The sequence below is a fragment of the Trachemys scripta genome, chromosome 18, assembly GCF_013100865.1.
Source record: "Trachemys scripta elegans isolate TJP31775 chromosome 18, CAS_Tse_1.0, whole genome shotgun sequence".
In the NCBI taxonomy this organism is placed as follows: Eukaryota; Metazoa; Chordata; order Testudines; family Emydidae; genus Trachemys; species Trachemys scripta.
Genome location: NC_048315.1, coordinates 23,629,644 through 23,644,621, shown reverse-complemented (window position 1 = coordinate 23,644,621; position 14,978 = coordinate 23,629,644). Strand labels below are relative to the sequence as shown.

The 14,978-nt window shown below is 49.5% G+C and overlaps 1 protein-coding gene across 1 annotated transcript; it reads right to left on the bottom strand.

Moving 5' to 3' along the window:
- Positions 1 to 345: 345 nt before the first annotated feature.
- On the bottom strand, positions 346 to 8,453 carry SUPT4H1 (SPT4 homolog, DSIF elongation factor subunit). Its single transcript, XM_034752789.1, has 6 exons — positions 8,296 to 8,453; positions 8,014 to 8,120; positions 3,107 to 3,162; positions 2,686 to 2,739; positions 700 to 861; positions 346 to 654 (listed from the first exon to the last, which is right to left on the bottom strand). The coding sequence occupies exons 1-5, from the start codon at positions 8,362 to 8,364 to the stop codon at positions 794 to 796; spliced, it is 354 nt and encodes a 117-aa protein (XP_034608680.1). The 5' UTR covers positions 8,365 to 8,453; the 3' UTR covers positions 346 to 654; positions 700 to 793.
- Between the last annotated feature and the right edge of the window lie 6,525 nt (positions 8,454 to 14,978).

Here is a 14,978-nt window from a genome sequence, read left to right as displayed (position 1 = left end):
ATTAGACTGCTCGATAGTGCAGAAACGAGGCCCCATCCCAGTGAGCACACCGATTCCCGTCTGGCCCAAGGTGCAGAAACGAGGCCCCATCCCAGTGAGCACACCGATTCCCGTCTGGCCCAAGGTGCAGAAACGAGGCCCCATCCCAGTGAGCACACCGATTCTCATCTGGCCCAAGGTGCAGAGAAAGGGGTGGCAGTTGCAGAGTCCAAGCCCAATTCCAGCCTGCAAAGGGCAGCAACCAACCAGACCAACTCCCATGGTGAGTCCCTGCAGGGGCCCCAGCCCGCCTCAGACAGACTGCTAGGAGGCTGGTGCAATAGGTGACTAGGAAAAGAAAACAGATGCCTGTGACCACATTTTTATTGGGAATATTTACACAAAACAATCCCCCTCCCATGACCCCTCCCCCACACAATGTCTGGTTGACCTGCTGCTTCTGAGAAACTCAGGATGGGGGAGTCTGTACAATGCTCTTAGAGAAACATTTCATCATACACAGAAGTGTTCCTGCCAGCCCACTGCTTCCCCCATCCCTGGCCTCAAAGATTCTCCATCTGCTGGGTGAAGAGAGAGGCACCATAAGAATCCAGATAATGCCTGAGAGGCTGGGTCTGATCCAAGCCCCCACTACCACTGCCATCAAATTAGGAGTTCCTGCTCCCCTCCCTCCCCATCCCGGACTGAAAAGCACCAGAGCTGCTTCCTAGAGCAGTCTCGGTACCCCAGCCGCTCTGCAGAAAAGGAACACTGGCCAGGTGCTGGAGACTCCTCCATGTGGTGCAATGACGGCTTAGGTTTTAATGGCTGTGTCTCGGGATTTGTAGGCCACACCTCGGCTCTTCAGCTCCCGCACAATCCCTGCAACAAAGACAAACAAGAACTTCAGTGTCATTGGGAAAAGGGAGACTTGGGAAATCCAGTGGCTATGCGCCTACTCATCCTACCCCAGGTGTAGGCCCTCACCCTGTCCCCGTTCCCATAACGCCCAAAGCCTCACTAACACGAATTACTCTGTTCACATTCCTTGTGAGGGGGCAAGTCTCAGCCCCATTTTAGAGATGGGCAGCTCAAAGCGCCCATTAGATCATCCAGTCTGACTGCCTGTATAACACAGGCTGTTACATGCCACCCAGTCATCCCTGGATTGGACCCAATAACTTGTCTTTGACTAAAGCACCTTGCAGAAAGGCGTCCAGTCTGGATTTGAGAACATTGAGACCAAGAATTCACTAATCCCTTTGACAGGTTGTTTCAGGGGCTCATCGCCATCACTGTTAAATATTTGTGTCTATTTCTACTTTGCATTTGTGTGGCTTTAACTTCCAGCTACTGGGTCTTGCTTGGCCTTTCTGCACTAGATTAAAGAGCCAGTTGGCATCCAGTATTTTCTCCCCATGTAATTAATTCCCCTGAACCTTCTCTTTGACCAGCTAAACAGGTTGAGCTCTTGAAGTGTCTGGCTGCAAGGCATTTTCATCAGCCCTCACATCATTTCTCTGGATTTCTCTGCACCCTTTCCAATTTTTCCAACATCTTTTAAAAAGTGTTGATTCAACAACTGCACAGTCTTCCAGTATTGTCTCATCAATGCTGTATACGGAGGTAAACATCACCTTTCTAGTCACTACTCCTGTTTATGGATCACAGCTCACATTAGCTCCATCTGCCCCAGCAGCACACTGAGAACTCAGGAGGATTTGCTTGTCCACTTTGACCCTTAAATCCTTTAAAGGCTCAGTAGGTATAGCCTGCATTTCTTCTTCCTAGATACGTAACACTGCATTGCGTCATCATCTCCTTTTTTCCAAATGCCAACACTGGGTTGGGCCAAGGTTTGAGCAGATTCCAACCATGTCAGTTCTGAGCTGCCATCGGAGTCTGTTTGGTGGGTTGCCTGGATGGCTTCACCTCCTATCTCCTTGACCATCCAGAGTTTCTCGCTCCATGTACTTTTCCATAGAGAAGAATTTTAGGCACTCGGCAGGGGGTTACTCTAGCAACATGGCCAAACACTGAAGCTTACAGAGCTCTGTGTAAGCTCGACAATTTGTCTCTCTCACCCATAGAAGGTGGTCCAATAAAAAGATATTACCTCACCCACCCGGTCTCGCTAATATCCTGGAACCCACACAGCTAAAAAACTGTCTGCCCAGTCTTTGTCATTTACCACTCCTCCTTTGTCTCATCTGCAAAATTGATCAGCAAGGATTTTATGTTTACATCCAGATCACTGATGGAAATGTTGCAGCATTGGGCCTACCACCTAACATTTTGGTGGAACCCCACCAGTAACAGCTGCATTTGATGATGATTCCCATCAACAACTACTTTTTGAGATGGTCAGTTAGCCAGTTTGGACTCAGTTTAAGACATGCTCTGATACTGTATAGTTCTCTTTTTAAAAACAGAGATCAGAAGGATGTGTAGTACTAAATCAAATGCCTTACAAGAATCTAGGTAAATTACATCGATGCACTTTTATTAAGCAAACATGTAATCTCAAAATGAAATCAGGCAGAGAGGATCAAAACTTGCCTAGATCATACAGAGAGTACACGGCAGAGCGGAGAATAGAATTCTGATCCTCCCTCCACCATGTGTGCATTCAAGTGAGTCCCCCTACACAAGGAGACACCATCCCACCACCCTTTTAAAAATCAGGAGAAAAATCAACCAGATTACCTTGGGGCAGACGACCAGTTACAGACACTGCATACACACCAGGCTTGAAATTACCTGCAAGAGAGACAAACAGACACAGCACACACACTGGCTTATTCTCCACATCACCATCCAGGCAAGAGAACTCAGCCCTTGGTAATTTGGTGTGTTGAATTCCCCCCACCTCCACCCCCAATTCAATGGTAATAAGGGAGGAATACACTAGAAGGGAGTGAGAAAGCACTTTTCCCATGGAGAGTAAGTCACTGTGACTTTAAAGGACACCTGCTCAACAACAGAGCCCCAGGCAGGACTCCACAGCCCCACCTGAAACTTATCCAACCTCCCTGGCCCTGTGGGGGTAGTGAGGAAAGCTATTGCTGCTACCTGAACATTCGTCAGAGGAAAATAAGCTAAAGTATAAGAGGAGAGAGACACTCACTGACTCGCTGCCACTTGGAGACCCAGCTGTCCTCAGGGCTCATCATAGCAATAATCCTGCAGAAGAGAAGAGGATTAGTGCACAAGGCATGTGGTGGGACCGCAAGCCCCACCACACAGCACAACCCAGAGTAACCAGAGGTAGGATGAAGAGCAAGTCAAGACCCCCTCCTCCTACATTCCCCAGCACTTGGCAGCAGCAGGGTCATGGATACTAGCAGTAAAAATGAAGCCCTCTTCTATGGTGTCACCATGTCAGAGCTCCCTCTGGCAAAAGATAAAAGGGAGGAGGGGGAAGTGTGGAAACAGGAGACTCCCATTAACCCATGGGAACGTACCAGCTCCTGCAGGTTGACAGAGACGTGTCTGCCTTGACCAGTCAGATCAGACACTTGAGACTCCACTATCTATACACATGGTTGGCACTGCTGCCTAGAAGTCAAAGGCAGGTTACTGTATACTCTTGAGGGCATTCTGCACCAAAAAATTAATAATTCTGTGCACAATATTTTAAAATTCTGCACATTTTATTTGTCAATAAATAAATGCAGGGACTCCAGCATGGCAGTGGGGAGCACAGGGCACTGGCCACACGAAGGTGGGAGATCACCCTGTAACCCCCTGCCTGGGATACGGACTCAGCAGTGATGCTGCACCCAACGCTGACAGCACAAGGCCTGGGGGTCTGGGTGCGGAGGTTGCAGCAGGGAGGTCTGGGTGCTGGGGGAGTGAGGGCTCAGGGTGGGGCATCAGGTGGGGGTTTGAATGCAGGGAGCTCAGTGGAGGTGCAGGAGTGGGGGTCTGGAGGCAGGGGGCTGGGTGCAAGACGGCTCCTGAAGCAGGGGTTGAGTTTCAACGGGGTGGGATATATGGAGGGCTTTGGCCTTCCTGATTACACCCCTGCATGCTCGAGCAATATTTTTATACTCGTCCCTAGTCAGCTGTCCAAGTTTCCACTTCTTGTAAGCTTCCTTTTTGTGTTTAAGCTCACCAAAGATTTCTCTGTTAAGCCAAGCTGGTCACCTGCCATATTTGCTATTCTTTCTGCACACTGGGATGGTTTGTTCCTGCACCCTCAATAAGGCTTTTTTAAAATACAGCCAGCTCTCCTGGACGACTTTCCCCCCCATTAGCCTCCCAACAACAGCACAGACCTCTTTCATTTCAGCTACAGGAGCAAACGGAAGGGAGGATGGAGAGAAAGGGGGAGAAACACACAAACACACACAGGACAGATGGAGAAACAGTTATTCTCTACATGGTCTGGCTCATAGAGGGACAACACACTTTGCCAGTGGGTTACACAATTCGTGAAGCAGCAGTGGAACACTGGGAAGAAGGATTCTGGATTTCTATCTCTGGCTCGGAGAGCAGAGTGTGGGCTAGTGTTACAGACAGCATGGCCTGACATAACATAACAGCACCCTTGTGTCTGACCATCGAGGGAACTGAACCGTGGACCTCTGGATGTGGTAGCAGCAGCAGGCGACTTCACCACATTGTGTAAGCGTGGGCGGCACAAGCACATGGAGGTGTTAGTGCTACAGAGCATTGCTGGTGCTGCAGAGCTGTTACTGCGGCTGTTCTTGGAGCTCTGGGGTTAGCTGCACTAGCAGAGAGTGCAGCTTGCTGTTCAGCAGACAATGCTGTTCATAAAAAGGCCACGGGCTCAGCTCGGTGGTGAAGGTGCTTGGCCAGGTTTATTGTCAGCAAAGCACAGGACAAGCGCCTGGCCAATGGGTCACAGGGACACGGACACACATGACAAGATAACAGCTCGGTCAGCATAACAGGATGCTGTCCCCTCAGCCATTACGAAGTGGCCCCTTCTATAGTTTCTCCTTTTATACATTGATACAAACAAGTTACATCTGACACTCCAGGTGTTGTTAGTTACCACCCTTCTCCTTCTAGTTCCAACAAAATACCCTCATCCATTATCCTGTCATTCCCTCCTTATCTTATGAGAGGTCGATGTGGTCCTGTACCACCTCTTGAAACTTTGTTTACAGGGTTATTTGAAACCTTTGCGTGTTCTTGTACCATCCTCTCCGGTCAGAAATGGGCTTACTTGGTGAGCCAATACCGGGTGTGTTACTATACTGCCAAGGCCTACTCTGGTTCATACTGTGTGTTATGTCTAGGGCTCCAACAAGGCCTACGCATGGGTGCGGTTGTTCCTACTGAAGGCTGTACGGCAAAATTTTACAGACTTGGCTCTATTACACCAGAGACATGGATTCTGTTGCCAGTTTTGCCAGAAGTGAATCTGTGCAAGCGTTTGCTCATCTGTGAAAGGAGCATACGATAGTTACCTCCCCCAGGTAACAGTCCGAGACCTTGGTTAAAGGAACAGAAATACTAGCAGCTGTCAGTGGAAGAGGGGGGGACTAGAACTCATGGCCCCCTCACTCACCTCTCAATGCATCCTCCCCTAAACTACAATGCACAGTGTGGGGCTCTTCCCCATCCGCCAGCCATCTGAAGGCAAGAACTTGTTGCATTTTCACAAAAGTTCCTGCAGCAGGGGAATTGGTGATAAATTAATTATCAGCAAGGGAATTAATTAAGAGAACTGACAACACTTATCAGCTAGTTGTGCTAGGAGTCTATTAATTATTTCAACCAGTTTAACAGATGTAAAGTAAGGTTCACTGGTTTGCAATGTATTTTTTAAAACCATGAGTACATTTGCTACCCTCCAATACGGCATGAGAATCCGAGGGGCTGCATATTAACATGGCATACATTAAATTGATTACAAACTGGCTAACTAATAGGTCTCAAAATGTAACTGTAAACAGGGAATTGTCATCCTATTGGGTGTGTTCCAGCAGGGTCACAGAGATTCTTGGCCCTACACTAATTAACATTTTTACCAATGCCCTGGAAGGAAATATGAAACCATCACTGATAAAGTTTGCAGATGACAGAAAAATAAGGGGAGTGATAAATAATGAAACAGGTTACAGATTCAGAGTGATCTGGATCTCGTGGTAAACTCAGTGCAAGCAAACAATGTGTGTTCTACTGCAGTTCAATGAAAATGCATACAACTAGGAACAAAGAACGTAGGCCATATTTACACAATGGGGGACTCCAGCCTGGAAAGCAGTGACTCTGAAAAAGATTTGTGGGATGAGGGTGGATAATCAGCTGAATACGAGCTCCCATGGGAAGCTGTAGCAAAAAGCGATAATGCAATCCTGGGATGCATAAACAAAAGAATCTTGAGTAGGTGTAGAAAGGTTATTTTACATCTGTATTTGGCCCTGGTGCGACCACTGTCGGAATACTGTGTCCGGTTCTGGTGCCCACAATTCAAGAAGGCTGTTGATAAATTGGAGAGGGTTCAGAGAAAAGCTATGAGAAGGATTCAAAGATTAGAAAGCCTGCCTTATAGGGATGGACTCAAAGAGCTAAATCTATTTAGCTAACCAAAGAGAAGGTTAAAGGTGTGACTTGATTAGTCTACAAGTATCTACAGGGGGAACAAATATTTAATAATGAGCTCTTCAATCTAGCAAAGAAAGCTATGACACAATCCAATGGCTGGAAGTAGATGCTAGACAAATTCAGATGGGAAATAAGGCGTAATTTCTGAACAATGAGAGTAATTAACCATTAGAACAATTTACCAAGGATTTTGGTGGATTCTCCATCACTAACAATTTTTAAAATCAAGATTGGATGTTTTTCTAAAAGTTCTGCTTCAGGAATCACTTTAATGAAGTTTTCTGCTTGTGTTCCACGGGTCAGACTACTACATGGTCACAATGATTCCTTCTGGCCTTGGAGTTCATGAATCTGTATTATACAGCGGGGTGGCCAAACTGCGGCTTGTGAGCCACATGTGGCTCTTTTACAGTTAAAGCGCAGCTCGCAGAGCCCCCACATACGCCCCGCATTCTCCACCTACCAGGCTGGATGGGGGAGCTCAGGACTTCTGCCCTGCACCAGGATGGCTGGGCTAGGGGCAAATGCCCAGAGGGGAGAGAGGTCGAGGAGCTTCAGCCCTGTGGGAGGTGCATGCCAGGGTTCGGTGGCTTCAGCCCCACTCTTGGTGAACCTTTGAGCCCAAGCAGGCGCCTCCTGCGGGGCTGGAGCCCCCAGCGCCTCCGCCCTGCCGCAGGGCAGGAGCCGCGAGCCCTGGCTCTCAAATTTCTGAAGACTATCACACGCGGCTCACGTAGTCAGTAAGTTTGGCACCCCTGTTATTCAGTCTCCTGTCTTTGCTCATGCTCAGCCTTGGAAGCATCCGTAAGATGACTAGGGGCAACCCCATCCTCAGTTCTCTTCTCAGGGCCTTACAGTTACCCTTGGCTTGTGGAGCCACCTTCAGCTGGGACACTTGCTCATGTGGGGGCTCCCCAGCTGGAGAATGCAGGTCTCCTTCTGTAAGGAACAGTGGGATACGGCCATGCTCCTCATTACAGAGCCCCAATCCAACATCTCTGGCTTCCACGCCCATTGGCAGGCACCCTGGCCAGGCCACTAGGAAGCCTCAAGGTACATCTACACTGCGATAAAAAACCTGCATCACCAAGGCTCTTAGCCCAGGTCAGCTGACTCGGTCTGCAGGGCTAAAAACTGCAGTGTAAACATTCAGGGTGAAGCTGGAGTCCAGGCTGCACCATCACAGGGTCTCAGAACCTGGGCTCCAGCTCAAGCGTCTACACTGCAATTTTTACAGCCTTGCAGCTTGAGCGCCACAAGCCTGAGCCAGCGACCCAGGCCAGTCACGGCCGTGCCTAGACCGTACCCTCAGCCTCACGTCAGTCGTGGGACATGCTGGGCCAAGCCCCAGGGGGAGCAGCCTGGCCAGGAAGTGCTACAGCTGGTGTCTAGTAGCACCCGAGTTCCCAGAAAGTCCCCGTGGCCCCCAAGCTGCCTCGCCCCGGGGCTCACCCATCAAAGGAGGAGCTGGTGCAGTCATAGACCATCTCACGGTTGCCCTTCATCTGCAGGTAGGCGTCGCAGTTATCGCACCCGTCATACTCGAACTGGTCGATAGTCTGCGTGGCAGGAAGAGAGGGATCAGAGCCTGGTATCCCCCGCGTGTCCCCTCTAACCGCGGCCCACGCGCTCGCCCCCCCCCCCCGTGTCCCCTCTCCGCCCACGCGCCCGACCCCCCCGCGTGTCCCCTCTAACCGCGGCCCACGCGTGCGCCGTTCCCCCACGTCCTGGCACCTTGACCAAGGAGCAGAGCAGACAGGCCCGCAGATGCCGCAGATCCTTGGGCACCGTCTCCAGCGCCATCACTCGCCCCGCCCCCAACGGAAGAAGGAGAAGCCCCCGCGGACCATAGATACACACAACAGAACGGCTCGGTCACTTCCTGTGCCGGACAGGCGGACTTCCGGTCCCGCGCCACTCTCGGCGCCAGGCGCAAGCGCAGAATGCTTCCTGCCTGGGTGGGAGAGGCGCGAGCAAGAGGACGGCCCCTTCTCCGCGCGGGCGGGGCTTGGCAACGGGCCTGACCTCGCTTAGCAACCGGGCCCGGCTTAGTGCCGACTCCGCGGCCCAGCCCGGCTATGGGGAACCGGGACCTGCGGCGTCGCTCACTTCCCGCCGCCCCCCAGCAGCGCCGCGGGGCGGGGCGGGGCCAGAGGCGGGTTGAAGCCGGGACGGCCCCAGCTGACCGCAGTAGCCCGGTTTCCAGCTGGCACTGAGGCGCCCCGGCCGGTCTCTCCGCCGCTCGGGACTGGGGCCGGCGCGCAGCCCCCGCTCAGAACGAGCGAACTAGGTGACAAATGCGTGTGACTCGTGTGCAGCCAGCCCCGCCCCCCCCGCGAGACCAGCGGCTGGGCGGAGCCCCCGGGTCGCCAGACGCTTTGTCCGGACTCCTGCTGATGGAGCTGCCGGAGAACCTGCGGACACGTGTAGCCAGCCACGGGAGTGGGGCTGGCGAGGCCTTTCCCCAGCGAGTTACTCCACTGTGTATTAGTCACTAGGTGATTGGGCCCGGATCCTCCCTGGCAGTCAGGACAAGTGAGCAGGAATTCTGGAGTCTGTTCCTGGCTCTGGAACCTGCGTGTGGCTGGAGAAGAGAAGACCGGGCTCCAGTTCATTCGTCTGGCAGCAAGACAGAAATACCCTTGCCTGAAGGAAGGGGGACAGTGCACAAGTGACTGGTTTCCACTGAAATGAATCTGGCTTCTTTCCTCTGGCTCCTTTGGAGTAGGCCTGCAGTGCAGTAGGAGGTGTGATAGCAGCAGGTGTAGACATACCTGAGCTAGTTTTAATCGAGCTAGTTCAGGTACCAATAGTAAGGAAGCTGTGGCCGCACAGACTAGCTGCTGAAGCACAAACCCACTAGGGAGCCTGGGTATGTACCATGAGCCTCTATGGCCTGTGCTATGTTAGCTGGTTCATAATCCTCTGTGTAGTCCAGCCACAGGAAAATACAGAACCACTCTGTGTTAGAGGGGGTGATGCACAATAAAAAGTAAATTGCCATACTGCTCAAAGCCTCAGTCCGTCAGCTAATTCTCTCCTTTTTCTTTCTTCCTGCCTCTTTTCCTTTACTTTTCAGCTTTTGATTTGATTCACTTTTTTCTTTCCCCTTTCTCTGTTTAACTCTCCCATCCTCCCACATGCTCATCTAATGCCCTTTCTTCACCTCCTCACTTTAGAGTATCAGGAGGGGAGAGATGAGGAAGCCATTTTGTTGCCCCAGGAATATGACTTGTCCTGTCTTTTTTCCTCAGGAGGGGGATGGGAGGCCACCAAAGGTACAGTAACTCCTCACTTAACGTTGTTTTGTTGCTGATCAATTAGGAACATGCTCGTTTAAAGTGTGCAATGCTCCCTTCTAACATTGTTTGCAGCTGCTTGCTTTGTCTACTGCTTGCAGGAAGAGCAGCCCATTGCAGCTAGCTGGTGGGGGCTTGGAACCAGGGTGGACCAGCAGCCCCCCCATCAGCTCCCTGCTCCCCTAAGTTCCCTGTGCAGCAGCTGCCCAGCAGGCTATCAATCGGCAGTTCGCTGTCCCTCCCCCCACTGCCATGTGCTGCTCCTGCCCTCTGCCTTGGAGCTGCTCCCCGAGACTCCTGCTTGCTGTGCGGGGGGAGGGAAGGAAGTGGGGGGCTAATGTCAGGGCGTCCCCTTCCCCCCCCCCGCTTACCCCATCTTCCATAGAGCAGGGGGGACACACCAGGGCTCAGGAGGGAGGGAACTTGCAGCAGCAGTGGTCTCAGCAAGCTGATCTAATTAACAAGGCCATGTACTTAAAGGGGAATGTGCATCTCTCCCTCCATTCCTGCTGCCTTGTAGAGTGAGAGAGTTAACCCTTGAGGGCTCAGCAATTGCTAGTTCATCATTTAGCAGTAAGGCAAATATCCCACCCTCTGACTCCTCTACTTCAACCAAGCTTCACAATCATCATCACTGTGTACCAGTATTAAATTGTTTGTTTAAAACGTATACTGTGTGTGTGTGTGTATATATATATATATATACAGGTTTTTGGTGAAAAAAATTCCCTGGAACCTAACTCCCTCATTTACATTAATTCTTATGGGGAAATTGGATTAGCTTAACATCGTTTCGCTTAAAGTCGCATTTTTCAGAACATAACTACAACGTTAAGTGAGGAGTTACTGTATCTGAAGAGAGGTGTCTCTGTTGTGTCTGATTCCAGCTCCTACTCATTGCAAGGAATGAGGGGTTTGTGCAGTGCTTTATTCAGGCTACTGGAGTTCCTGGAAATCAGCAGATTGCACAGGCAGCTAACACAGAGAACTACAGCTTGGGCTTGTCAGGAGGCAGAAGCAATCCTGCCTACTGTGCTATCTTCACAATGCTGGCTGCCCAAGGGGAGGGGGGAGGGTAAGTACAGTAGTTACTCACGGAGAGAGACAGCTGGGCCAGGCTCCCAATAACCATCCCCCAAACCTAGCACACAGCTCCAGTGGCCCATCCCTCCTTGAGACACTACATGTGGGAGTAGATCCCCCATATTCTGGTTGTGGGGGAGAAGGGAGAGAAAGTGAGCCAGGGTGGTTTTCACCCCGTCCACACCCACATATTCAACAGTCCCTCTCCTTGATGGGCTAACCAAGTTCTTCTGTTACCAGATAAGGTGCTAGCAGGCAGTACTACAGGTCCAGTTCCTATGCTGATGTGTGTTGTTACATTTGTACACCGTAGCATTTTTTTTAAACAACTAGATTACCTAGAAGAAAACTACATTGAAAGAACATTATTTAAGTTGAGTATCAGAGGGGTAGCTGTGTTAGTCTGGATCTGTAAAAAGCAACAGAGAGTCCTGTGGCACCTTATAGACTAACAGACGTTTTGGAGCATGAGCTTTCGTGGGTGAATACCCACTTCATCAGACACATGGGTATTCACCCATGAAAGCTCATGCTCCAATACGTCTGTTAATCTATAAGGTGCCACAGGACTCTTTGTCACTTATTTAAGTTGCAAAGTCTAGCACCTGACAGTTAGGAAATGCCAAATTTAGGGTTGCCCATGCAACCTTAATTTGCCTTCTTTGTGCATATGTATTGTGATAGAGTTTTTAATTACTTGGTCACATATTATTTTTCCTACGAGACCTCTGCCTCATTCAGTGCACAAGTTGGGTGCACAAAAGGACAGAATTAAAGTTGCACAGGCAACCAACTTTCAAGAACTCGAACTTTGCTCATGTGTGGACTGTACCTCCTGCTCCCACCTACAGCTAGGAGCTTGGGAGTGGTCTTCTCATGAACATCAGAGGCCAACATGAGATCATTTGAAATAATTTATTTCTGTGAAATTGGAAGGAGGCACCTTCTTAGAACACAAGCCTCTGATGACTGTATATAGAACAAAAACACAAGAACAGACCTGATACGTGGATAAATATATTAGTAAATAAATATATTTCTGAGCACATCACCATATTCAAACATCTTTGTTTCCATCTCAGACATAAATATACAGATTTGCATATATAAAAAAACCTATTCTTCCTTTTTGGTTTGTAATTTACCCAAAACACCCAAGAGCCTTGCAGAACAGACTCAGCAAAAACTAAAAACCATGTTCACATTTCAAACGGATCTGAGCTTTACAAGACGAAGGAACAGAGGGCTGTTTGCATGAATGAAGGAGGCTATAGACACAGCTCCAGGAGCTGTGCCTGCTTGGGGCTCCTCTCAGTGACACTGGCTGTCCTGGGAAGAGCCAGGGGCTCTGGGGAAGGGCTGAGGGTTCAGCAAGGGGGAATGCTCATTTGAGAAGCTCTGGCTTTCACTTCTCCTCCCAGCGGGGGCCTCTGCTCTCTTAGGGCAAGGAACCCCTGAACCCCTGCCTTGGACAAACACTACCGACATTCAATGCCTGATCCTGAGTGCTGCTGAGCTCCTGTGAGTCTCCTTGGAGTTACAAGTCCATTTGGAGGTGCAAGTGTTCAGCACATGTCAGGATTATTTTTCATTGATTCTTACATCACCTCCCCTCTTAGATGGCTAAGGAATCTATTCCTCCTTTTATTTCATAGTCCCTTGGATTAACTCTTCCAAACAGAGCTCTTCCCCTTCTTCCCATCTGATAACCCATATGGACAGAACTGCAACCCCTCCCCCATCTAAACTACTTCCTAGATCTGTTCTCCATGCCCAGAGAGATCCTGAGGCTTTGATAGGTTGGTTTTTGAAAGAAAAGTAGCAGCATAAGGCCAGAAAATAAAAACACTTTAAAGTGGGAGCTGCCCAATGCAGCCCACCTAATACTGCAGTACAGAGCAGCAGGGGTCCTTTACGACAGAGCACACGTTCCACTGGGCTTGGGGCTTACGCCAGACAGAGTCCTCCTAAGGCAGGGGTTCTCAAACTGGGGGTTGGGACCCCTTGGGGTTACGAGGTTATTATGTGAGGGGTCAGCCTCCACCCCAAACCCCGCTTTGCCTCCAGCATTTATAATGGTGTTAAATTTGTAAAAAAGTGTTTTAATTGATCAGGGGGGTTGCACACAGAGGCTTGCTGTGTGAAAGGGGTCACCAGTACAAACGTTGGAGAACCACTGTCCTAAAGGAAAGAGATGAATTCTATTAAACTGCGAATGAGAGGCCGAGTGGGCTCATCAGTGGGGGTTTAGCTCTGGGGTGGAAGTCCGCACTATGCAGGATCCTGCCCTTGGTCTGAAAGCAGCTTGGAGTTCAGGGCCCTCCTCTTTGTTAAGACAATTGAACAGCATTTGGCTGGGGCGTGTGATGAACTGCATAAGAAGAGCCATAGGCCAGCTTGCACCATAAGCAGAATCTTGGGAATCTAGGCCAGCTCCTGCTTTTACTTCTAGGTTAAAGGTGACCTGCTTGGGGGGAAGGGGGGATTGGGCTTGTGTCCTTTTCTTTCTTCTTTCTGATGGAGAAAGAAAGCCTGAAAGGATTAAGATACAAATCTGTTTTTGACCTTAGAAATCCAGACCCTCTCCATGCTGAAAGACTCTGCGGTTGGCTAGTGAAATGATGGTATCACAGGAGCCAACAGAATGAGAGCAGACAAACTAGGGAAAGAGCTTTTGGTTAGACTGCACCCCTCCCACACCCAAGCTCCCTCCCAGAGCCTTAGGCAGGTGTGGGGGGTGGGGTGGGACTTGGACCCATTCTGGGCACCACCAAAAATTATACAGACCTGCTGCCCCTGGGCGCAAACACCTCATGGTAGCAGCTGTGGGAAAATCTGTCCCCACATTAGGTCTCGGCCTGGTCTCTGCTACAGTAGAACATCAGAGTTACGAACTAACCAGTCAACCAGACACCTCATTTGGAAGCAGAAGTACCCAATCAGGCAGCAGCAGAGATAAAATAATAATAATAATAAAGCACATACAGTACAGTACTGTGTTAAACGTAAACTAAAAAAAAAAAAAGGGAAAGCAGCATTTTTCTTCTGCATAGTAAAGTTTCAAAGCTGTATTTTGAAATAACAACCATCATGTTTTGTTCAGAGTTAGGAACATTTCAGTGTTACGAACAACCTCCATTCATAACTGAGGTGTTCATAACGCTGAGGTTCTACTGTAGTTAGAAACGGGCTTCAGCCCTGAAGCAGGGGTGGGGGGACTTCTAGCATTTTCATTAGCATGAGAACACTGGATATTTCTCATGTACATATAACTGTCCAACGCCATTTTGAACCTTGCTAAGTCCTTACATGACTTTTTGTAGCAGCGAGTTCCATGCATTGTATGAAAACGTATTTTGTTTGATCAGCTTTGAATATCACACTTTTAATTTCATCAAATGGCCCCTTGTTCTTGTGCTGTAAGACAGGGAGAGCAGAAGCTCCCGATCTCCCTTCTCAAGACCATTCATTAGTCTGAGCTGTCTCCTCTCTAAGGTAACAATCCCATCTTTCCACTCTCTTTTCACATGAGTTTTTCCAGTCCCTGATCATTCGCATCACCCTCGCCCTCTGAAACCCTTCACTTCCACAATATCCTTTCTGAGAGGGCTGATCAGAGCTGCACCATGTCCAGGGGAGGCTGCACCACTGAGTTCTATAATGGCATTATAATAGCTTCCTTATTATTCTCAGTGCCATTCTGTATGCATCTTTTTTGACCACAGCTGCACACCGAACTGAGGTCAAATTTAATATGCATATCTTTCTAACAGATCTGCTCTAGCTCAGCTCTAGAGCAGTGTGATTCTGGAACAGCCTAGAGGAGTAGTGGGGCCAAACAACATCACTGGTTTTAAAATGTAGATTGATACATTTATGAATGGGATTATCTGACAGGCTTGGCTGCGATAGCAGGGGACTGGAGTCAAAGACCTAGAAGGTCCTTTCCAGTCCCCCAAATGGGGAGGCATAGCTCAGTGGTTTGAGAATTGGCCTGCTAAACCCAGGGTTGTGAGTTCAATCCTTGAGGGGGCC